The sequence below is a fragment of the Phascolarctos cinereus genome, unplaced genomic scaffold, assembly GCF_003287225.1.
Source record: "Phascolarctos cinereus isolate Bilbo 61053 unplaced genomic scaffold, phaCin_HiC Scaffold_9;HRSCAF=440, whole genome shotgun sequence".
NCBI classification, from domain to species: Eukaryota; Metazoa; Chordata; class Mammalia; order Diprotodontia; family Phascolarctidae; genus Phascolarctos; species Phascolarctos cinereus.
Genome location: NW_027556402.1, coordinates 113,580,747 through 113,607,072, shown reverse-complemented (window position 1 = coordinate 113,607,072; position 26,326 = coordinate 113,580,747). Strand labels below are relative to the sequence as shown.

General features: G+C 40.0%; 1 protein-coding gene across 1 annotated transcript in view; it reads right to left on the bottom strand.

Moving 5' to 3' along the window:
• The window catches only part of FREM3 (FRAS1 related extracellular matrix 3), a 126,326-nt gene that overhangs the window by 57,063 nt on the left and 42,937 nt on the right, over positions 1-26,326 (bottom strand). The window contains exons 3-6 of the mRNA XM_020989941.2: positions 12,830-12,976; positions 8,854-9,084; positions 6,775-6,900; positions 2,698-2,949 (exon numbers count right to left, since the gene is read on the bottom strand). Coding sequence (XP_020845600.1) covers positions 2,698-2,949; positions 6,775-6,900; positions 8,854-9,084; positions 12,830-12,976 — 756 coding nt within the window. The remainder of the gene's footprint in view (positions 1-2,697; positions 2,950-6,774; positions 6,901-8,853; positions 9,085-12,829; positions 12,977-26,326) is intronic.

Here is a 26,326-nt window from a genome sequence, read left to right as displayed (position 1 = left end):
TAATTATGAAGGAAGGCATTTGAGAGACTCCACTTTGTGAATATTTTGGATGGATGTTTTCCATGAAGCGAAACTGCTCTAACCAATTTTGTAAAATGATGGCTTTATATCATGAAGGTTATAGTTCTCTATTACCAAGGGCAATGAAGTCAAGATAAGTCAGCAGCCTAGAAGGTCAAGCTTGGATATATGGCTGATTTACACAAGACCCTGGAAAGGGAGGAAGGGAGAGAGAAAAAGAGGGAAATAGAGGGGGGTAATGATGAAGAGAAAGAAAGGGGAGAAGGAGAAGGAAGAGAAAGGGAAAGAATGAGAGGAGGAGGGCAGGAAGTAGAATAAGGGGGGGAAGGAGAAAGAGAGAAAGTGAGAGAGAGAGAGAGAGAGAGAGAGAAGAGAGAGAGAGAGAGAGAGAGAGAGAGAGAGAAATGGAAACATTTAATCTGCCGCTTTCCCTTCAGCCATTACAATAATTTTTCCAGAGACAGGATATTATATAGAACAGCCTAGCTTGTGATAAATTAGCCAAGCCCAGCTGGGGAATGTCACCTTCTCAACTTCTACTTGATTTACTAATATGGCAAAGTCACAGCATGGCTTCATACTTTATTGGTATGATGCTTAGCTTAATTAAAGTTAGGTGTTACATTCTACTCCAGTGCCTCACAGGAAAGTGAGAGATGACTGTAGGTTCTTGAAGGCTTATGCCAGAAAGGGCCAAGCTCTGGTAGGTCTTACCAAGCTGGAAAGACTTGGTACAAGCCTGGGAATAGACTATGTGTCTGTCATCTCAGGACCTACCTAGATAAACTTAGAGAGGTTCAACACTAGGTTTTGTGTGTGTGTGTGTGTGTGTGTGTGTGTGTGTGTGTGTGTGTGTGTGTGCATATGAGCTCTTAAAGACCATCCACTAAATCAGAGGGTTTACACTCTGCATTGGTAGAAGGAGTATCCGCTCTCACAAATTTAAGGGTCTCCAAAGCTGTGAAGCACCACAATCATATTCATTGTAGACCCCAACTAATTGGAAATCTTTGCCCACATAACAGAATGACCCTTCTAGTTCTGGGAGGGACTACAAGTTACCCACTTTAGCCTCAGTTTCCTCATCTGTAAAATGAGGACAATACCAGCCCCTACCTTGTAGAGTTGTTGTGAAGATAAAATGAAATAATGAATTTAAATTGCCATGTGCATGTCAATTACCATCATTATCACATGGAATGGTGGATAGAGTGCTGGATTTGGAGTCAGGAAGACCTGGGTTGAAATCCTGTCATCTTGTTATTTAATCATTTTCAGTCACGTCTAATTCTTTGTGACCCCGTTTGGGGTTTTCTTGATAAAGATATGGGAATGAGTTGCCATTTCCTTCTCCAGTTCATTTTTTTCCAAAAAAATTATTTATTTATTTGCTAAGGCAATTGGGGTTAAATGACTTGCCCAGAGTCACACAGTTAGTGAGTGCTACGGGTGTGAGGCTGTATTTGAACTCAGGACCTCCTGACTCCAGAGCCAGTGCTCTATCCACTGCACCACCTAGCTGCCCCATCTCCAGCTCATTTTACAGATGAGAAAACTAAAGCAAACAGGGTTAGGTGACTTACCCAGGGTCACATAGCTAGGAAGTGTCTGAGGCTGGATTTGAACTCAGGTCTTCCTGACTTCAGGCACAGTTCTCTGTCACCTTGGACACTTGTTAATTGTTTGACCTTGGGCAAATCATGGAATCTCTTAGGGCCTCAGTTTTGTCTTCTGAATGAGTTGGATTTCATGGCTTCTAAGACTCCTTTCACCTCTCAATTTTGAATCCTGTGATTTCCGTGACCTTATGATCTGTGTAGGTGACTCTTTCCATGAGTTCAATCCAAAGACCTTTCTGCCTTGGAGAATTCAGTGAGTTCCTAGCCCTTCCTGAGCCCAATTCATTTGCTCAGGGCTAATCTCCTGGTAATAATCCTCCCATATTCATCCAGGCTGGTTCCTGAATGGCAGAGATACACAGCCCATTGCTAGACCCCTACTCAAGATCTCGCCAGCTTGGCAGGACCTGCCAGACCTTCTAACATGTTGGCATAGCCTCTGAGAGTCTGGCATCGCCCTCACATCCTGATGAGGCATAGAAGTGTGGCCTCAGTGGAGATACAAAATAGTATCTCAACATAAGAAGCAGGCTAGATGGTGCAGTGCTCATAGAGACCTGGCCTGGAGTCAGGAAGACTCAACTTCATGTGTTCAAATCTGGCCTCAGACACCTTCTATCTGTGTGACCCTGGGCAAGTCACTTAACCCTGTTTGCCTTAGTTTCCTCATGTGGAAAATGAGCTGGAGAAGGAAATGACACACCACTCCAGTATCTTCGCCAAGAAAACCATAAATGAGGTCATGAAGAGTTGGGCATGACTGAAAAATTACTGAACAATGATAAAGAGCTGGATTTGGAGTCAGAAAGACCTGAATTCAAATCCTGCCTCAGATACTTACTTGCTGTGTAATTCCGAACAAGTAAGTCATTTAACTTCTGTTTGCCCCACTTTTCCTCGTTGTACTATAAATGGGATGACCTCTAATGTCCCTTCTAGTTCTATATCTAGGCTGAAAACCCAAGCTCAGTTTTCCTTTAACCAATTGGGTTAATATAACAGGGAAGCCAGTCAATGCAAGGGAATTTGATAAAGTGACACACACCAATAAACCTACCATCATCAGCATCCTTCAGGATAACAACTTTGGTGCTGGGATATCTGTTACCAACTTGCCCTCCCATTGGCATGCTCAGTGTGACATTGAAGGTCTCCTCCTCTTCATAAAGGGAGTCGTCAATGATGAGAACTCGGCATCTTTTCTCAGTTTCATCCTTATCAAAATGGAGGATGCTGGTGTGGTCTTCTGGGCGGGAGATGTAGTCAGAGTAAGATAAGACAGAGGAAGGAATTGTACCTGAAGCAGCTCCTTTATGAGGAAGAAAGACCTCAGGTAAGCATGGGTAAGATGTGGAATTCCAAACTGTTGACTTTTTGTATATTATGTTTTCCAGCAGTGGCAGTTCTGGAGAGAGCAAACACACCTGAAGGTTGTTTGTTTGTGACCTGAAAGTCTATGTACTCCAGGTAAGAGGGTTCTAGAACTAATCCTGATGGATGGCGCGAGTCTTCAAAGCTAGGTTTCCACCAACATCATGATGGTAATGATAAAAGTACATATTCACCTAGCACCTTACAGTTTACACTGTGTTTTCCTTAAAACAACTCTCTAACTATACAGGATGGACTCTGATTCAGTTGGGAGCCCACATTTAACATAACTTTATAAAGAAGGAAAAAAAGAAGGAAATAAAACTTTATTAAGCACATACTATATGGCAGGTGGGGCACCTCAGTTGTGCAGTGGATAAAGTGCTGGGCCTGGAGTCAGAAGGACCTGAGTTCAAATCCAGTCTCAGATACTTATTAGCTGTGTGACCTGGGGCAAGTCACTTAACCTTATTTTCCCTCAATTTCTTCAACTGTAAAATGGGAGCCCCGGACAAGGAAATAGCAAACGCCACTAGTATCTTTGCCAAGAAAACCTCTTAAGTGGTGTCATGAAGAGTTGGGCACGAGTAGACAACTTAACAACATGTGCCAGGCACTGTGCCAAGTACTTTCCAAATATTATCTCATTTGATCCTTATAATACCCCTGGAAGGGAGGTGGTAGTGTTATACCAATTTTACAGTTGAGGAAACCGAGATAGAAGTTAAATGACTTGTCCAGGGTCACACAGCTAGTAAGTAACTGAGGATGAATTTGAACTCATGTCTTCCTGACTCTAGGCCCAGTTTCTTGCTGCCCCCATTTGCTATTTTTGTTGAAGAGCAAATAGTGGTTTTTACTTTAGAGTCGATACGTATTTCAGGCATTGAATGGGGTCTGTTCAAACATAAGAGTCAACAAAAATGAAGTCCTTCTGATTGAAGTGTTTGCCCCTTAAGAGACTGAGATAATCATAGGATCATAGTTTCAGCATTGGTGTAATAGGTATAATAGCTATTACACCACTCCTATAAGAGACCAGATGAGACCAAAGAAGAAAATGTAGTGTACAATGTACTAGTTTCAGAGTCAGAAGACCTGGGTTCAAATCCCAGCTCTGCCATTTATAAGCTGTGTGCCTTTGGGCAACTCCCTTTACCTCTCTGGGTCTCAGGTTCTTCTGTATCAATCAATCAATCAATCAATCAGCAAACATTTATTAAGTGCCTACTATGTGTCAAACACTATACCAGTGACTGGGAATACAAAAAGAAAAGTGAAATTGTCCCTGTCCTCAAGAAACATATTCTAACAGGGGAAATGACTTGTACTTTTACAGAGATGTTTATATCTATCTCTACCTATGTTTACATCTATATTTATAGACATACCTATATACACATGCATAAATGTATTTTTAAATCTGCTTGCCTGTATTCAGAGATGACATTGCTTATGGTAGTCCTGGCATTCATGTATGTCAGTAAGATGGCAAAGGTCTTTATCAGATCAGAAAATGCCAGAGTAAGACTTGGTGATTAAGGATGTGTCATCAACTTAGTCTAGTCTGGCCCACAAATATGCTTTTTTTTTTATAACAGAATCATGGAATGTTAAAGCTGGAAGTGACCCCAGGAATTACTGGCTAATAGGCTTTCAAACTGGAGAAGACCTTAAAAATAATCTCAGCAAACCCCCCTCATTTTAGAAATTATCTTTTCCCTCAAACCTACTCCTTTTCTAAACTTCCCTTCACCAAACTTGAGAAATTCCCCTGGGTCGGTCTATTCTTTGAAACCCTCTTCTATCATGGCATTCCCTTTCCAAAAGAACTCTCTCTATAGGGAAGTTTTCTGGGCTGAAGGTAGTAGTGAAAGTCTGGTCGTTGGGATTGAAGTAACAGGACTGATCATTTTATTGGTACCCTTGGACACAGACACAACCAGGCTAAGTTGCTGAAAGGGTAGGTAACTGGCTAGAGAGAAAATGTCCAGAGAGGGTGACTAAGTGACATGCTCCAGAGAGGCAAAGCTGGGTTACTCTGTAAGATTTTCCATGTCTCAGTATACAAGAAAAGAAAGAAGAGGGGAGAAGGAGCTTTAAGCTTTGACAGCCTCCTGATTAAGGAACAAAGGATCTCTGCAACCCTGAGCTTTAAATTATTCCTGCCAGGCACTCAGGTTTTTTGATGGCACCATAAAGAACCTGAGAGCAATAGAAGACTTGAAAGGACTTTCAGAACTGGGGGTGGGGGCGGGATATGGGGAGGAAGGCTATAAAATGGAGAATAAACTTTCCTATTTTCCTTGCTCACAGAGCATGTAGAATATTGGAATCAAAGGCTCTGATTAGCTGATAGAGGGCTTCCACACACAAAAAAAGATCCCCATCAAACATGATACTGCTCCAGGCCAAGTGCCAAAGCAAATTCCAAATTAGGTTCCCTTTATAGTAACTAATAGCTATCTTCAGTAAATCTATTTCTCAGTACATTTAACCCATGATTATCATCCAATCAGTCTTTAATATGTTTGTTCATGTAATAGGAATTAAAATTTCCCCTCTTCTCTGTTATCTTCTTTGTTTATTTTTTAAAATAATAACAACTAGCACCAGTTAGGTGATGCAGTGGATAGAGTGCCAGGAAGACCCATATTCCTGAGCTCAAATCCAGCCTCAGACACTTACTAGCTGATTCTGGGCAAGTCACTTAACCTTGTTTGCTTCACTTTCCCCATCTGTAAAATGAGTTGGAGAAGGAAATGGTAAACCACTCCATTATCTTTGCTAAGAAAACCTCAAATGGGGCCACAAAGAGTAGAACACTACTGAAAATGACTGAACAGCTACAAGAACAGCACCAGTATGTTAATTAACTGTTGGAGAATGGCTGAAGCTAGCTGGTGTAGCCTGCATAATGGAATCTTTATTTCAGAAGCAGGGAGTCTCAGAATTGAAAGGTAATCAGAATAATGTATACCTGAAAAAAGAACCTTTTTTTACAATATGGCCAACAGGTGACCTTTGCCTGAAGACCTCTACTGAGTGAATGCTCTTGACATGCAAAGGAAGTCTCCTCCATTTTAGGATAGCTCTAATTATTGGAAAGCTTCTCCTTCTATTAGTCCTAAATTTACAGTAATACTTATACAACTAACCCCACAGTGTTGTAAGAAAATACTATGTAAGTTTTAAAGTGGGGTACACATGTGGACCACAAAAAAAGAGAATGGTAAAATACATAATCTGGAAAAATAAGGAGAGCTAAATTTCTCTCACTGACACATTAACATTTATTAACACTCATTTAGTCAAATTAGTAGCATGGTATAATTGAAAGACTTTTCAACCTGAAGTCTCAAGATCTAAGTCACAGGATCTGGTTCTTCTACTTACCATGAGTGTAACCTTAGTCAGGCCTCTTCCCCTCTCTATGACTTGGTTTCCTCAGCTATAAAATAAGGGATTAGACTAATAACTCCTAAACGTATCTCAAACTTTAGATCTATGATCCTATGATTACTTGTCAGCTTGGTGGCAGAGCGCTAAAGGGACAACACACAGAAAAAATACATTTGGACTATAATTATGAGGACAGGTTGGGAGTAGGAGGCATAGCCCAGAAAAGAGAGACCCACAGTGTGGAGAGCGGGGTCACTGAAGATAAATTATTTTCCAATTTTATTCAGGGCTAGTATTGATTAAAAATTGCAAAATCTCTCTATGAAGACAATAACAAGCCTGAACAACACAAGTAGCCTACCTTGGTGTGTAGAGCAAAGTACCATCAGTTCTTGGCTTACATCTCCAGATCGCTTGATAGGAATCAAGAGTTCACCAATGTCTTCCTCTATTCTGTATTCTGACTCTGGAATGTAAACTGTTGACTCTAAAAAAAGAGGAGAATTTTTAACAGATTATTTCAGTTTGATAGGCTATTTTCGAGTGTGGAAGGTTATATAAACCCATTAGTGATCATACTGTTCAAAGTGATTACACTTAACACGATACTTTACAGATCCATGATTTTGTCAGTATGAAACATTTCTCTATGGAATCAAATAAAGCTCTCCTATACCTCTTGTGTAGCTATAGACAAAAAACTTCATCACCTGGTAGCCACCTGGATGAGGAATCTCAACTTAGCGAGGCTGGTCCTTGGCATATTAAATATAGCTTAATATAACACACCCACACCACATAGCCACACCCACGCACCCACACCCACACCAAACACTATCTGAATGTCCCACCATTGAAATCAAACTTTGGAAAGTTAATCAAGTGCAAACCCTGGCAGATCATACTAAGCTGGAAAGGCTTTGGATATTGACTCCCCAACAGACTCTCTTAACATCAACTTTGACTCTATGATCATTTAAAAGAAGTCAATGTAGCAATCCACACACGAAAATTCAGGAGGATGAGGAAGAAGTATTGCCCAGATTATGACATGCAGTTGTTGGAAAGGCAGCCTACTGAGTTAGTCCATTAACACATATATCTTGGACAAACACTGCAGATGGACAATGAGGTGGATCCAGAATTAAACAGGAGGAAGAGACCAGAGTGGATCATGTATGGCACATGTAACACTTTCACTGACCTGGATCTGCTCAATGCCACAAATGCTCGCCTTATTAACATCAATATTCTTGACTCTGAAGAGAGGCACGGTGGATAGAATGCTGGACTTAGAGTCAAGAAGACTAACCATGTGATTTAGGGCAGCCAAGTCACTTAGCAACCCCAAGTCCCAGGAGAGTCTGAGACTAAAACTCTCTAAGACCCTAATTTATAGATGGATTATGATGTGCATGGATAGAAGGGGCTCTCATCCTGAGGAAGTCATAGGTTTTAAGTTGCTGTTTTCTTGACGACATTATATGGGCCATGAATCATGGCACACCATGATTTCTGAAGAATCAAAGTTGCAGATGACCCAGTGGCAATGTCAATGTTAACGGTGATGGCAATAGCAATGGCAATGGAGAGATGCATAGTGGGAATGCATATTACCTTCCGTACAATGATTTTTGAGTGAGAAGTGACATAAAAAGAATCACCAAAAGACAGGCATGACCAAGAAAATTACAAGGGCTAGACATTTTGTTAGAGTGAGGCTCATCTATGTAGAACATGGAAAAAAAGTTATGCAGGTTAAGAGGACCTGGATGAATGGAGCTCTGAACTAGTGGATGGACTAAGCACACTGATGAGCTCAAAGATCCTTTGAAGCACATCCCTTACCCCCAAATACCACAATGATCATACAAAATAGAAGCCTGGAAATGTCTACTTGAATTAGAGACTGGAAGCATGATATAGTGGATAAAGTGCTGGACTCAGTCAGGATGACTTAAGTTTGAATCTTGATTTAGGCACTTGCTTCTTGTTGTGAAGTCATTTTTCAGTCATGTCTGATTCTCCTTGGCCCCATTTTGGGGTTTTCTTAGAAAAGGTACTACAGCACTTTGCCATTTCCTTCTCCAGCTCATTTTATAGATGAGGAACTGAGGCAAACAGGGTTTAGTGACTTTCCCAAGGTCACACAGCTAGTATGTGTCTGAGATCACAATTGAATTCAGGAAGATGTGTCTTCCTGACTTACTCAATGCTCTCTAGACACTTGCTAGCTGCATGACACCGTATAAGTCACTTAGGCTCTCTTAGCCCCTGGCTTCTCATCTGTAAAAAAAGGATGTTAGACTAGATGACTGCTGACATCCTTTTCAGCTCTAAATCTGTGATTCTTGGACAGTCACAGAGCTACATGGGAATTACAGATGCTGGAGGTAGACACAGTAAAGACTATTACAACCCATTGGTTAACATTACATACCATCACTGGGATCAACAATTTCAACAGTTGCCGTCTTTGGGAACTCCAGGGCAGCCATGACAGGGTCAGAAAGAATGATCTGGAAGGTCTCTGAGGCTTCATATTTGCCATCAGATACAATCCTCACTCTCCACGCGGCTGTAGACTGGCCAGGATTGAACTGAACCTGCTTTTGGGGCTTTCCTTTGAAATCTTTGTCCTTTTGTGCTGTCCCATCTTTGGTTCCAATGCCTGAATAAAAAATGGAAGCATAAGCCAATGTTAAATGAGAGTGTTGTACTAACTGGCTTCTAAGGTCCCTTCTAGGTCTAGAAATAGGATTCTATGAACACCTGATTGAGGGGTAAAGGATTTTTTCTTTCAACATGGTCTCCATTACTGGAGAGTTAACTTTTCTGCTAATTGGATAAAATAGAAGTGGCCATAGAAAGGCTGATTCCTTCAAGAGATGCATCTCATTCTCCCTTTTTTTAATCAGCTAGGCAATGGGGTTAAATGGCTTGTCCAGGGTCACACAGCTAGTATGTGTCAAGTGTCTGAGGCCGCATTTGAACTCAGGTCCTCCTGATGCCAGCGCTGGTGCTCTATCCACTGTGCCACATAGCTGCCCTGATGCATCTCATTCTAACAGATTTATTTTTTGTAACATTTATAGAGTGCTTTCTGTATGACAATCCTATGTTATTCACATTTCCCAGATGAGGAAACTGAGCCTCTAAGACATTAGGTGACCTGCCCAAGATCACCGAGCTAGTCAATGTCCACGCTGGTACTCGAACCTGGCTCTTCTGACATTAAGGCCATGATGTCTCCCCGTTCTAACTTCATTGGCTGAGGAATACAGGTAAGTGAAGGGGTTTAATTTGCTGATCTGTAAGGCCCCTTCCAGTTCTAGTTTCTGCAAGGCTATGACCCTGAAAAGGAAGTGGCAATGACAGTAATGACTCATTTTTACATAGCACTTTTGGGCTTTCAGATTTCTTTCCTCCTGTTTCTCCCTTCTCCATCATCATCATCATCATCATCATCATCATCATCATCAATAGCAACAACAACATTTATATAGTGCTTTAAATTTTGCAAAACACTTTGCAAATATTATTTAACTTTATCCTCATAACAGCCCTGGGATGTATGTGTTCTTATTATCTCTGTTTTATAGATGAGGAATCTGAGACAATCAAGGTTAAGTGATACCCGGGTCATGGGGCTAGTATCTGAAGCAGGCTTTGAACTCAGGTTTTTCTTTCTCCAGGTCCAGCACTGTATCCATTGTGCTGCCTGCCTGCCTATGGTATTAGTAATCTCATTTTAAAGGTGAGGAAACTGAGGTTCCAAAAGATAAGGCAAACTCCCCAAGGTCTCCAGGTTAATAAGCAGCAAGTACAGGATTTGAACTCAGGTCTCCTAACTCCAAGGAAGAGTTGGGGAAGACCTGAGTTCAAATTCAGACACAGACACCTATTCTCTGTGTGATCTTGGAGAAGACATCTGTCTCTATCAGCCTCAGTTTTCTCATCTGTAAAATGAGGATAATAGCATCTAACTCCCAGGGTTATTGTGAAGATAAATTGAGAAAATGTTTGTAAAACATTTTGCAAACATTGAAGAGATATATAAATTCTAGCTGTTAAAAAAGAGAAAGACTGAGGAGAGGAAAAGATGGCTTTTTTTGGCCTCACTTTTTTCCTAACCTTCAGAGAAGAGGACTCCGGAGATGTGGATAAGAATCACTGGGTAGTCCACAATTTTTAGAACAATTGGTACAAGAAAAGGACTAAGACAATGGGTTTTATTCTCCTTTCAGTGCAAGAAAGTGCTGAAGAGGACGTTCTGTGAGGTCCTAAGTGGGGAAGGGGGGACCAGAGCTTAGTGCAATTTGCTCCATGTGCTCAAATCAGGTTCCTTAGGCATTTTCCACTGATTGTTTTTCCTTTTAACTTCTCGCTGTGGGATTAATGAAGCAAAGAATCCCACCTCACCATTTCATACTTCATTACTGCCTGACACCAGCTATTATCAGATGCTTTGCTGGAATGAGATTAATGGACGCTTGTCATGTCAAATCCTTTGCCTTCTAGAGAATTTGATACCCTGGAAAAAGGCTCCTGAGAGCCATGCAGTGTGAAATGATTTCCAAGTTGATTGTTTTTCAAAACTGTATTTGAATACTTGGGTTGTGGCCTGGTGTGGAATGAGCAGGCTTTTGTCCCATGTGGCAGTTAGAGGGCACAGTGGATGGAGAGTGTGGGGCTTGGAGCAAGGTAGATCTCAGTTCAAAACCTTCCTTATACATGGGTTGTGCAACCCTGGAGAAGTCACTTAATCTCTCTCAGACTTAGTTTCCTCATCTGTAAAATGATGAGGTTGGATTCGATAGCTCCAAATTCAGCGCTCTTTCCATCGTACTAATGGAAAATGCTCAAATAAGGGAGATCAAGCACCAAGGTGTTCATTAAGTTGGTAGATGAGAGCATACACATGATATTGAGCTGTGGTGAAGAGGGGGAGTGATTTGCAGAACATGGTATACAGGAGGTAAATGGTCTATGTTGCTAGAAAATATGGCATTGAGCTGTGGTTTAACAGGAGAGGAGTAGAGTCTCCCAGAAAGAGGAGAAAAAGGGCATAACTAGATGATATAAACACTATTTGGCACATGTGAGCCAGTCATTGTCAAGGAGGAAAAAACCCATCATGAGTCTGTGAACAACTCACATATTCCTAAAGCAAAGACTAGCCGTGTCACTCCTCTGCTCAAGTAGCTTCTGTGGTTCCCTATCACCTCTAGAATCAAATACGTACTCCTCTGTTTGATATCTGAAACCCATTATAATCTGACTACAAGCTATCCTTGGATAGCTTTTATATTACTGCTTTTATGTTACTCTCATTACTATTGTATATTACTGCCTTTATATTACTCTTTCTCATGTATTCAATAGTCTAATCAAAACTGCTGGTGACCTTCATACATGACATTCCATCTATGTCTTCGTGTAGGCTCTCTTTCATGTTTGGGTGGTTAGCTGGTGCAATGGACACAGTGCCGAGCCTGCAGTCAGGAAGACGCATCTTCCTGAGTTCAAATCTGGCCTCAGACACGTCCTAGCTGTGTGACCCTGGGCAAGTCACTTAACCTGTTTGCCTCAGTTTCCTCATCTGTAAAATGAGCTGGAGAAGGAAATGGCAAGCCACTCCAGTATCTCTGCCAAGAGAACCCCAAACAGGGTCACAAAGAGCTGGACATGACTGAAACAATTGAACAACAACAAAATCTTTCATGGCTGGAAGGCTCTCCCTCCTTACCTCTTCCTTTGGGGACCCAAGTTCTTTTCAAAGCCCAGTTCAAGTGTTATCTCCTACAAGAGACCTTTCCCGATTCATTCTAATTGTTACTATTCTTGTGCAAGTTATCTTGTATTTATTTTGCACGTGTATTTTGCACATTGTATATCTTTGTACATAGTTTATACATAGTTTCCCCTTCTTTTCTCCGCTAGGCCTTTTCAGTAGGAAGTAAAAAAATACACACCTGAGTTTAGTTCCAACTGCAGACACTTCCTACCTGCGAGAGCCTGGGCAAGTCACTTAATCTTTGTCTTCCTCAACAATAAAGTGGGGATAATAAAAACACCTACCTCACGGGATGGTTACAAGGGTCACATGAGATAATATTCGTAAAAAGTGCTTAGCACAGTGCCTGGCATATAGTGGGCATTCTATAAATGCTTATTCCCTTCCCTTTACCTTTACTACCTGAAACATAATAGGTGCATAATAAATGTTCACTAAAGGGGATTGAATTAATTTGGGAACTTCAGCTTTTTCCCCCACTCTTTAAGACTGTGTGGTCAATGGTAATCCAAACCAGCCATTAGTCAACTTTAAAAGCAAGACTTTTTTCTTGTAACTTTGGAAGTGAGGATTTCCAGGTTCCTACCACATCACAATCAAGCAATCAGAAGTCACATACTGACGAAGGACGTCTCTCTCAGGTATCCTCTGCGCTTGAGGGTTACTTCTAAGAACTGGGAGTCTTCATCGATGACGTAGCACTCTTTCTCTAAGGAAATCCAAGCCCAGTTTAGATGGAAGGATTGACTCGTTAGCTTATTTCCTCCTGTAATTAAAAACAATAAAAAACCTAAATTCCTAATTAAAAAGAGGAAAATAGTGAGATCATTTCAGATTTTTGAAAGGAAGGTTTTAAAGAGCTGGACTTGCTTCACTCTTTTGAGACAGTAAGACAAGGGACTGATAATACCACTAAACCTAGCCCCTCGACACACCCCAATAGGCAACAGTCTCACATGCAGCAGTCACTAAATAACTGTTCATTGAACTGAACTGAACTGTCAAACTTGTGGCTTTGCAAAATCTACAATTTCTACATTAAGACACTATGCTACAGTCGACATCATAGGACATATCGCAATCATAAGGATATTTTGATTAATGGCAAATAGAAGTGGGGCTTCAGTGTTATGTGACTGCTAGTATCACTGGGGTACTGCATATATAGAGCTCATAATCAGAAAAAAAAATAGTTTTTCCCCTACCTTGGGCTACATAAATCCTTTTTCAAGAAGAAAGATGTCTGTTCCAGTACTACATAAACTGTTTGAAAAAAATAGGTAAAACAGGAATCCTACCAAATTCTTCCTATGACACAAATACGGTATTGATACTTAAACCAGAGAGAGCTAAAATGTAGAAAGAAACCTATAGACCAATTTCCCTAATAAATATTCATGCAAAATTTTTAAATAAAATATTAGTAAGAAAATTTTGACAATATATCACATAGACCATTCACTATGACCAAACTGGATTTCTAATAGGAATGCAAGGCTGGCTCAATATTAAGAAAAGTATAAGCATAATTGAGTGTATTAATAACAAAAATTAAAAAGTCATGTGTCTGTTCTCAATAGAGGCAGAAAAAGCTTTCTGACAGGACGCAACATCCATTCCTGTTAAAAACACAAGAAAGCATAGGAGCAAATGAAGCTTTCCTTAAATGATAATAAGTATCTATCTAAAATCAATAGCAAGTATAATCTGTAACGGGGATAAGCTACAAGTCTTTTCAATAAAATGAAAGGTGAAGCAAGGATGTCCATTACCATTACTATTCAATACTGTACTAGAAAATGCTAGCTATAGCAATAAGATAAGAAAAAAAAATGGAAGAAATAAGTATAGGCAATGAGGAAACAATACTACTATTTTTTTTTTTTGCAGATGATAGAATAGTTTTGCAGATGATAGGATGGTCAACTAAATAATCAAAATAATTAACAACTTTAGCAAAGCTGTGGAATATAAAATAAACCTGCACAATGAGCATTTGTATGTATTTCTAACAAAATCTAGCAGGAAGAAATGGAAAGAGAAATTCCATTTGAAATTACTGTGGACGGTATGAAATATTTGGGAGTCTACTGGCCAAGACACACATTGGAATTATATGAATGCAATTACAAAACACTTTCATAGAAATAAAGACAGATCTAAATAATAGGAGAAATATTAATTGCTCATGGATAGGCCAACCAATATAATAAAACTGACAATTCTACCTAAATTAATTTACTTATTCATTATCATACCAAATCAAACTACCAAAGCATTACTTTATAGAGCTAGAAAAAAATTCATCTGGAGAAATGTCAAGGGATTTAATGAAGGTGGGAAGGAAAAGGGCCTAGCAGTACCAGATCTCAAAGTACACTATGAAGTTGTAATCATCAGAACAATTTTGGTACTGGCTAAGAAACAGAGAGGCTGATCAGTGGAACAGATTAGCTACACGATATACAGAAGCATATGAGCATGATAACACAGTGTTTGAAAAACTCCCCAAACCTAGTTATGGGGGCAAGACCTCACAATTTGAGAAAAACTTTTGGGGAAACTGGAAAGTGGTATGGCAGAAACTAGGCACCCACCAACACCTCACACCATATGCCAAGATAAGAACACAGTAAGTACATGATTTAGACACAAAGGGTGATATAATAAGCAAATTAGAGGAGAGAGAAGAAATTGCCTGTCTGACTTATAGATAGAGGAAGAGTTTTTGACCAAACAGAAGATAGGAAGGATCACAGGAGGTAAAAATGAATAATGTTGATTACATAACATTAAAAAAACCCTTTTTATACAAACAAAAACAATGCAGTTAAAATTAGAAGAAAATTCAAAAAACTGGGAAAATTGGTTGTCCCAAATTTCTCTGAAAAAAATCTTGTTTCTAGAATATATAGGAAATTGAATCAAATTTATAAGATTGAGATATTCTGTAATGGATAAATGGTCAAAGGTTATGAATAGTCAGATGAAGAAATCAAAGCTATCAGTAGTCATATTAAAATGCTCTAAATCATTAATAATTAGAGAAAAATGTGAATAAAAACAACCTTGAGGTTCCACCTCACATTGATCAGATTGCCTAGGTTGTCCAAAAAGGAAAATGACAAGTGCTGGAGGGGATGTGGGAAAACAGGTACATTAATAGTACATTGGTGTACTATAGTTGGTAGAGCTGCGAATTAGTCCAAATAATCTGGAAAGCAATGTGGAACTATGCCGCCAAAACTATTAAACTGTGTATACCCTTTGCCCCAGCAATATTACTACCATGTTTATTTCCCAAAGAGATTAAAGAAAGAGAAAAAAGACCCATGAATAAAAATATTTATAACAGCTCTGTGTGTGTGTGTGTGTGTGTGTGGTGACAAAGAATTGGAAACTGAATGGAGAATGGCTGAAAAAGTTATAGTATATGAATGTGATGGAATACAATTGTGCTATAAGAAATGATGAGGGGGATGGTTTCAGAAAAACTTGGGAAGACTTATGTGAACTGATGCAAAGTGAAGTGAGCAAAACTAGGAGAACTATTTATATGGTAAGAACAACATTACAATTATCACTATATCATTACAATTAATAATAATGAACTTTGAAGACTTAGTAACTCTAATTATCGCAATGACCAACCAAAATTCCAAAGGACTCAAGATGAAAGATTCTGTCCCCTTCCAGATAGAGAGGTGATGGATTCAGAGTGCAGATTGAAACATTTCTTCTTCTTTCTTTGTTTCTTCCTTCCTTCCTTCCTTCCTTCCTTCCTTCCTCCTTCCTTCCTTCCTTCCTTCCTTCCTCCCTCCCTCCCTCCCTCCCTCCCTCTCTCTCTCTCTCTTCTCTCTTCTTTCTTTCTTCTTTCTTCTTTCTTCTTTCTTTCTTTCTTTCTTTCTCTCTCTCTTTCTTTCTCTCTTTCTTTCTTTTCTCTCTCTCTCTCTTTCTTTCTTTCTTTCTTTCTTTCTTTCTTTCTTTCTTTCTTTCTTTTCTCTCTCTCTTTCTTTCTTTCTTTTCTTCTTTCTTTCTTTCTTTCTTTCTTTCTTTCTTCTCTCTCTCTCTCTCTCTTTCTTTCTTTCTTTCATACCTTGGCATACATAATGGGGAAATGTGTTTTATATGACTATATATGTTTGAAATGGGTTTTGTTTTCTTGCCTTTTCAGTTGGGGATGGGGAATGACAAGGGGAAGGGAGAGATTTGGAACTGAAAATAGCATAAAATTGAATTCACACACATAGACAAAGAAGGCAGTCCTTGACAACTCTTCTCATAGTTCCACCAGGTTTTGCAGCCACTATTTGGCCAGAAAAATACAATGAAGGGAGAGGCACAGCTGATGAACCTCATGATCCTCCTCTGATTTACAGATGAGAAAAATAAAAATCCATTCTTTCGTTTATCCAACAAATATTTGCTTGATGTTTACTGCCAGTGCTGTGCTATGGGATATACAAAGATGAAGAAGGCAATGAAGTTTATAATCTAGTAGTTTGAATCTCTCCCCAGTATATTTTCTTTTAATTAATACATTTTTCTATAAGCTGTCTTATGAGTCTACTGCCAACTTCCTTTATGAAAATGTCTGTTTCATTATATAGATAAGAGTGCATATCAAGAACTCCCAAAGTACATTTATGACACAAGAGAACATTTTAAGTATAGCTGAAGCATCTATTGGATCCAGAAGATCAAATAAAAAACCTACATACTGAACTCTAATTCATGATCTATTCATCCCAGTATTATGGCTTAGGCACAGTAGAAAAATTAAAATGGGAATTCTGAAATTGGCCTCTTTGTGCTTTCTAATCTTCTACAAAGAAAGCAAAAAGAAATTAAAAAAAGAAAACAGGCATTCTTTGGTTTGTATAGTTTTATAACTTGGAGACACTTCACATGACTACATACTCCTTTACTTGGACTTAATTTAATGCGGTAGAAGTGAGTTGCTCTGATACTGGGCCAGAGGACCTTGTACTTATTGAAGACTGCAACCATGGATCATAAAGCTGATTGAAATGCCAACTCAAACCACTCATTGGTTGTTGATAGATGGGTAATTGTTTATGTATTGTTCCCTGATAATGTCTATGTTTTGGTGCAGTAGCATAGGTAGCGTAGGAGATGGTGGAGGAAAAAGGAGAGAGAGGGAGAGAGGGAGGAAGAAAGGAGAAAGGAAGAGAATAAGGGGGGGAAAAGGGAGAGGGGAAGAAAGGAAGAGGAGAGAGGTAGGTAGAGAGGGGAAGAGGGGATGGAGGGAAGAAGAGAAGGTGAAAGGGAAAAGAAGAGAGAGGGAGAAAGAGAAGAGAAGGATGGAGGGAGACAGTGAGGGAGAAAGAAAGAAGATGAGAAGAAGGAAGGGAGGAAGAGAAAGATGGAGAAAGGAAGAGTTGGGAGAAAAAGAGAGAAGGAGGGAAGAGAAGATGGAGTGAGAGAGTGAAGGGTGAATATAAAGACGGAGATAGGGAAAGGGCCATAGAGATGAGAAGAATGCGTATGTTGTAAAGATACAGTGCTAGAAGACATATCCTTCTGATCTCAGCATCTTTTGGGTTATTTTGACATTTCACAAACATTCAATTCTATTTTATTCTCTCAATATAAGCACCCAAGAGCTTCTGGCTTGTAGTGTTTTTAGGCCAAAACTTTGGAGAATGGCTTCTCAAAGGCTATTTGTCCTTCTTGATTCAGGAGGCTAATTTTATTTTGCAGCATGACTCTTTCAAGTCTAAAATGACACACAGGTTGACATGTTTCATGTTCTTGGGTACCTCCAGAACTAAAAACACAACTCCCCTATTTCCCCCTACCCTGTGGTATCTCTGGTTCTATCTGCTACATGAGTTTAAGTTTAGATTTCAGCTTAGGGGTTTTAGTTCTGCCCATAAGGGCAGCTAGATGGCATAGTGAATAGAGCACTGGGCCTGGAGTCAGAAAGACTCATCTTTCTCAGTTCAAATCTGGTCTCAGACACTTCCTAGCTGTGTGACCCTGGGAAAGTCACTTCACCCTGTGGGCCTCAGTTTCTTCATCTGTCAAATGAGCCAGAGAAGGAAATGGCCAACCCCTCCAGTATCTTTGCCAAGAAAACACCAAATGGGGGTCATGAAGAGTCGCACACGACTGAAAATGACTGCATAAGTTCTGCCCATACATCATGACTCTAAAAGAGAGCTTCAAGTTTCCTAGATTTGCTACACAATAAAAAAACATGGTGATTGTCGATCATTCAAAATAAATTAATTAAAAATTAAAAAAAACCTATGGATTTACTATAAAGCATGGAGTTATCCAAATACAACAGAACTCTCATCTGCCTCGGACACAGCAATAGATGAAGTGATCTCAGAAACACACACTATTCACATTCCCTGATTCTTCTACTTGACCACAGGATTTGGAGTTGGTTTTAAGCACCCAAGTTTAAATCCTAGCTCTGCTATTTATTACCTGATGTGAACTAAGGCAAGACGTTGAATTCCCCTGGTCCTTAGTTTTTTACTTCTATAAGAGGAATGGCTAGTCTAGGTTACCTCTCAGGTCTTTCCCAGGGCTAAATCTATGACCCTTTGATCCTACTTTCATTCTATTCTTCCCTGTTCACATACAAGAGATGTGAACATGGTGGTACAACAAAAAGCTAGCTGAAACACAGTGGCAAGTAAGGGCCCAATGGGGCAAGGGTTTGCACACAAATGAGAAACTGCTTTGAAAGTCACAGTATCACAGAAGATAAGTTGGAAGGGACCTTCGAGGCTATCTAGTTCCACCTGTTACAGCTGATGGAAAATTCTCTTTATAGCATCTTCACCAACATCTTTTCTCCACTTAATGAATTCCAGCCAAATGTTATCACAGTTCTGAGATTCCCAACAAAACCTGTGTTTATATGGTGTTAAGGGCAAAGGCGAAGAAAAAAAAGTCATTCAGATGTTCATATTATGAAGACAAAGTCATAGAAATGAATGGTTATAACCTGCATGTGAGTTGAGTTGTGATTAGTACCACCGATTAAAATGATATAAAAAGCACAGGTCATTTAAATTAGCGCTTTCCAAGCCCTGATCTATGCGAAAATTTTACTGGTACATAAAATGTTTATTACCTAAGATCCTTACTTTTTAAGACCTACATACTTAAAAAACAGACCCTTCCTGTATACATTATTCTGTTCTTTCCACTCCTACCTCCTTTGGGAAAGGCTGATTGACCATGTGAACAACATCACTTCTCTCTGGGTGTTTGTACGTCTGATTTCACTCTCTTTAGTCTTCAAGTGACATTGAATTTTCATTTGAATTCTTTGGTTAAAAGAACCCATAACTTTCATGAGATGCAGTGCTATCTTGTGGAAAGATACCTAAAAGACTAGGGGGTGGTAAGATCTGGCTTCTTCTTGTGCGACTTTGGGCAGGTCACCTAGCTACTCTCTGCTGCATTATGTCATCCATCCAATGAGGGGTAATGACTCTTTCCCTGCTAATGAAGCAAGGATGTTGTTATGGACGAGACAACATATGTGAGTAAGAGAATGTGTGCCGTGTCTTTTTCAGAGAGGAACACCATAACAATTATTAGTATGGCTTTGTAATGGACCAAATGCCATGAGTACTTCATAGATATGAACCATAAATCTGCTGATGAAGCAAATGCTTCCACACTTCAAAGATCTATTATAGCACCAGTCTGGTTAGTCTTTCCATTAATAAATACAGACCAAAACTTTGCTAAGAATATGCCTTAGCCAATGGCCTTTGTGAGCTTTAGATGTGTGATTAGAAACAAAACAAAACTGTTTTTGTGTGTTTGGGGGGAGTTTTGTTTTATTTTGGCTGGATCTATGATTTTTTCTGTGTAGGGAGCTCCCAGTGAGAGACTGGGTGCCTTCCCCCCATATTTATTCAGAGCAACACCTTGCTTGGTAAGTTATTGTCATAGAGATTTGCCTAGGGCACTGAAAGGTTATGGAACTCACCCAGGATCATATAGCCAGGATATTTCAGAGACAAGACCTGAATAGAGGCTTTCCTGACTCTGAAGTCAGATCTCTATCCAATAGGTTGCACTGCATCTTGTTTTTAAAAAAATCTCAAGGGGCAGCTAGGTGGCGCAGTGGATAGAGCACCGGCCCTGAAGTCAGGAGGACCTAAGATCAAGTCTGGCCTCAGACCAAACACTTGACACTTACTAGCTGTGTGACCCTGGGCAAGTCACTTAACCCCAATTGCTCCCCCCCAAAAAAAAATCTCAAGCAAAAATCCTAATTACCTGGTGGCCCCCCTCATGGTAATGAGCCTCTTTAAACTTAGCTAGACTGGTCCATGAATGACAGACACAGAAAATTTGTCATCTGTCTATACTCAAAGCTTTTTCAACTTGACCGGATCTACCAGAACTTGTACTGGCTTCAATGTCACCGCAGTCAGGAAAGTTGGTAAAGGGAGAGGCACATTGGATCCTTGGGGAAGGAAGGAAGTAGAAATTACTAATAACACTAGTGAGAGCATCAGCCTTTCTCCCATATTGTAGGTAACTAAAAACTTGGGACAGCTCAATCCTCTGGGTTGGAATGTCTTAAGCTTGTTTTAAACTGTATTGAAGAGTACCTGACGAGGACAATATGGGAGAGGTAGGTGAGAGCTCCTTGGGACGGAGCAGAGTGGCTCTGGGGAATCTGATTACCTGGGTAGTTTTCCCTGTTTGTCAGCATTGGTGTTATGTGGATCTGTCTGTGTCCTTGAGGAAAGTCTCATTATTTGGGCTGTGCTATAAACTGTCAGTGGTCTCAGGTATAAAGGTATGGTAGAGGTACAAAGGACTGGGCAAGCTGGATCCCCAGTTAAGTGACAATTGTAGCCTTGAGAACACCTTCCAAGGTTTTCCATGTTCCCTCGGGTGTGTCTGTTTCAGAAGTCATGGGATCATGACTCCTAGGATGTTTAGTATACTACCTGGCACATAATAGGCGCTTAATAAATGTTGATTAATTGATCGGATGTTGACAGGAGATCAGAGTAGGACTTACTGGAAGCAAAGAGTATAGGAAAAAATCAAATTCTTATTACTTTATGTTTCCTTTGTCAAGCAGTTTTCAATACTTTCTGCCTAGAATAATTCAATTATAATCTTGGTATCTACAAGTCACTCTAGAGGCCACTAGGTGGTGCATCACCACAGCTGTTCTATGATGAAAGAACTTGGTGCACAGCTGCAGGTTAAGGGCATGATCTATGAGGAGAAATGACAAAAGGAGTTTGCAAACAATGGGAAAACTGCTTTGAAAGTCACGCATAGGAATAACGCAGTCATCTCTGGTGTCAGGCAGACCTGAGTTCAAATCCAGCCTCAGACACTGATTTGCCTCTGGGCAAATCACTTAGCCTCTGCCTGCCTCAGTTTCTATACCTGTAAAATGGGGATAATAGTAGCATCAACCTCCCAAGGTTGTTGTGAGGATCAAATAAGATAATGTTTATAAAGGGCTTAGCTCAGTACCTAGCACACAGTAAGTGCTTAATAAATGTTTATTCTCTTACCTTCTCCACCCTCAAGTTATCCTAGAACATGGTCATTTGCTTTATTAATGTGAGTGTTGTAGAAAATTATGGCAATTACAACTCAACAAATACAAAATAGAACTCATGATTCCCCCCTCCTCCCACCCTCAACCCATCCTTTTCCCAACTTTTCCATTCAGGGCACCACTATCAGGTTCACAACCTAAGATTCCACTCTTTCCCCCCTCCACCCCCATCCTAACTCTGGCCAAGGTCCCATTGGTTCTGGCTTGACAGCATCCTTTGCATCCATTTCCTTCTCTCCATTCACATAGTCCCTTCTATAGTACAATCCCCCTTTACTTCTCATCTCAACCACCAGTACAGCCGCCTAATAGGTCTCCCTGTATCTAGTCTCTCCAACCCATCCTCTGCCCAGCTGCCAAATGGAGAATCCCAAAGTGCAGCTCTGGCCATGCCACTTTCCTGCTCAAGGAGCTTCCCTGGCTTCCTATCGCCTTTAGGCTAAAACACAAACTCCTCTGTCCGGTATTAAAGCCTTTTTCATGTTTGGCTCCATCCTAGATGATTTCCCTCTCAAACATTCAACATCCTAGCCACACTGGCCTCCTTGTTTCCTGTTTCCAAAATCTTATTTCCTGCTACTTTGCCTTTGCCTTAGCTGTTCCCTCTGCCAAGAAAGCCATCCCTCCAAAACCTCTGGCTCTTGAAGTCTCTTCCTTTCTTTAAGACTTGGTTCCAGTCCCACTTCCTACAAGAAGCCTTTCTTGATGTGGTCAGTCTACAGATCCCTCCACAAGCCCAACCCTGAAAATTACGTGATAGCATAGAATTCACATTCATTTCCTTGCCTCTACGTTGACCACCTGGACCCCATCCTTCCCATAGAAAGTAAGCTCCTTGAGGTCAGGGGCTCCTTCCTTTCTCTTTGTATCCTCAGTGCCTGGCACACAGCAAGTGCTTAACAAATGCTCCCTGAAATGAATTATTAAACCGCTTCAAGATAAAGTCCACAAACCTACAACGACCATCCAAGACTGACAGATGTAAATCCTTGTTCACAGACCTGCATCAATCGTTACAGAAAAAGTTGCCACTTTTTTTTTCTCCCCAGAGCTTCCCCCCCCCCATGAATAACAATCTATATTCCTCAATGATACTGTTGACATTTCACATGCAGATTATTCCCTTCTCTTCTAATTTATGAGCAGATGGGAATCTTAGACTTGGTGCATCTCACACAGTAGCCTGTGAAACCACTCATCATGCCTCATCACTGATTGGCTGGCATCCCTAATGAGATAAATAGGTTGAGCCTTTCCTTCCTTACCACTAACAAGCAAGACTTTTACTTTGGAACTCTGTTCCCTCAGAAACACTGATGAGATAACCCATTCAGACCAGTGACTGATGTCCCTATGCCCAGGTGTGACACCCGCATTCATAAGCTAGTGGTATGACAGAATACTAGGAAGTGTCCAGATATGGGCATTCATAGTTAAGTCTTGTTCTAGGCAGGCTCAATTTCAATGTAGGTAAGTAGTTGACATTAAGTTTGCAGCTGAATTTTAAAGGGCTATTATACCTATTTATTTATGTAGTTGACTTGCCTCCATGACACTTGGTATCAGGTAGAGGATGTGCCACATAAAGCAGTTTAATTTAATAATTTATTTTTTCCCAATTATATGTAAAAACAGTTTTTACCATTTTTTTAATTTTGAGTTTCAAATTCTCTCTCTTTCCCCCCTCTCTCCCTCATTGAGAAGGCAAGCAATACATAGAGCAGTTTAGAGAATTGGTTCCTAGTAAGAAATGTTGAAGGGGTTGTGGGAAAAATGAAACATTAATGATGGAGTTGTGAACTAATTCAATCATTCTGCAGAGCAATTTTGAACTATGCCCAAAGGTCTATAAAACCATGCATACCCTTCAACCTAGTAATACCACTATTAGGTTTGTAACCCAAAAGAGATAAAAAATAAAAAGGAAAAGGACCTATATGTAGAAAAATATTTATAACAGCTCTTTGCTGGTGGCAAAGAATTGGAAATTGAGGGGTTGCCCATCAATTAGGGAATGGCTGAACAAATTGTGATATGTGATTGTGTTGGAATACTATTGTGCTATAAGGAATGATGAGCAGGATGCTCTCAGAAAAATCTGGAAAGACTTACATGAGCTGATGCAAAGTGAAATGTACTGTGCATAAAGTGACAGCAATACTGTAAGATAATCAGCTGTGAATGACTTAGCTCTTCTCAGCAATACAATGATCCAAGACAACTCTGAAGGACTTATGATGAAAAATGCTCTCCACCCCCAGAGAAAGAACTGATGGTGTCTGAATACAGATTGAAGCATACTTTTTCACTTTATTTATCCTGAGGTTTTTTTTGGGGGGGGGTCTATGTTTTCTTTCACAACATGACTAATATGGAAATATGTTTTGCATGACTGCACATGTATAACCTATATCAAAATGTTTGCCTTCTCAATGGGTGGGGGGAGAGGGAGGAAGGGAGAGAATTCGCAACTCAAAGTTTTAATAATGCATGTTGGAAATTGTTTTTACATGTAACTGGGGAAAAATAAAATGCTAAATAAAATTGAATAAAAATTCTCTTCTTCCTTTAAAAAAAAGAAAATTATTTCCTATGGCTATTAACATATGATTTCCTTAAACTCCACAGGAATTCCCTATGCTGGTTATAACTCAGAAAGTGAAACAATGAACAGACACTGAAATGTGACATTTCTTGCACCTGGGGAAAGAAAGTGAGTTCCTCAGGTGTGGCCTTTAGGGAAGTTTCCCAGAAGAGGAAGGAAGCACTCCCAGGCTGAGGATGTTGCCTCCACTGTGGCGACAGGCAATCCCTACCACAACGCTATTCACTCTCCCTTGCTGCCCTGGAATAAAGCTCTGACTACCTCGCCCTAGTTACACCTCTTGGTATAACTAGAAGTTTACCCAGTCATCTTGGAAAATACAGAGGTACTCTTTTCATTGACATAAAATACGATATGCTAATCTGTCACCTGGGGTGAACAGGTACCTGTAAACTTCCCCAGTGTCGTGCTGTAGTTGTAATTTTTTCCAATAAGGCCATAAATTCACTAAAAGAAATGTGCCTTGAGACCAAAGAACTGGCATGTACAGAGTAAGGCAGAAAGCCAAAATGTCCATCAGGCCATCTCCCCTTGTTGTTCCCTGGGGCGTCTCTTCTGTTATTCAGGTTCCGGATTACAAAAGCTGCAAACTCCTTCAACAACTTACTTAACTGATGGAAATGCACCATACTTCCTTCCTGCCCAAGGATACAATTTCATTCAAGACTACACTCCCATTACTCAGGCTTTTTGCTTTATTCTCTTGGCCTGAACACTTTCTGGGGTTAACTACATGACATACATGCACACACACACACACATATATGTGATATAAAATATATAAATACATATATGTAATAAAAATATATAATGTACGCATATAACATTGTGTGTGTATATGTACACATACATTATTTGGTAGTTAGGATCATTTTGACAGAACCTTTATTAGGAACACTGACTTTGCTTCTACTTAGTGACAGAAATTGAAGAAGAATTCAGGTCTCCTGTGTCATATTCCAGTGCTTTTCCCACTAAATTATGTTTTCTTTCCCGTATGTTGTAGGACCAGAGGCTTAGAGCTGAAGAGGTTTTTGGGGTTATCTAGTCAAAGCCTCTCATTTCAAAGGACCTGGGGCCCATAGCAGGGAAGTATTTGCATAACTTTTTTTTCCTTTTTTTGGGGCAATCAGGGTTAAGTGACTTGCCCAGGGTCACACAGCTAGTAAAGATATGAGTTTGAATTTGAGCTCAGGTCCTCCTGACTCTAGCACAGGTGATCTATCCACTGGGTCACCTTCCTGCCCCGTTTGCATAACTTTGTAAATGTAATGCTATCTAATATTTAGTTTCTACAAATTTTCTAATGGATCTGACATACGATGCAACCGCATGCCCCTTCAATGTTATCACTAAGAGTTTTCAACAGACTGCTTGGGGATCGAAAGGCAATGCTCCAGAGTCAACTCATTCATTCTCCCAGAAGGAAAGAGTTAAATGTCACATGTCCCTTCCTATCTCAGCATATGATCTTTTTTTTGAGGCAATAGGGGTTAAGTGACTTGCCTAGGGTCACACAGCTAATAAGTGTCTGAGGCAGGATTTGAAATCAGGTCCTCTTGACTCAGGGCCTGTGCTCTATCCACAGTGCCCCCTAGCTGCCGCCTAGCATATGGTATTCTTAATGGAGACAATAGATAAACTCTAAGAGAAATAATGCATAGACCTTCGCAACTAGAGAAGAATCACATGAAATCCAGTAGGAGAAGAAAGTATAAAAGTGGGACCTTGTGAAGGACTATTTTATAAACCAACCACTGTCATTGTTTAGACTAACTGCATATGGAATTAGGCAGCCCTGTCCATGCCTCTGACCTTTAGAATAATCTCTATTTGTCTTAATAAATGCTTTTCCTCTGGGTGCTGTAGCTTAGGATTTGAAAGTAATAAAAGTTAGAAGGAAAAAGTTTGGAAAC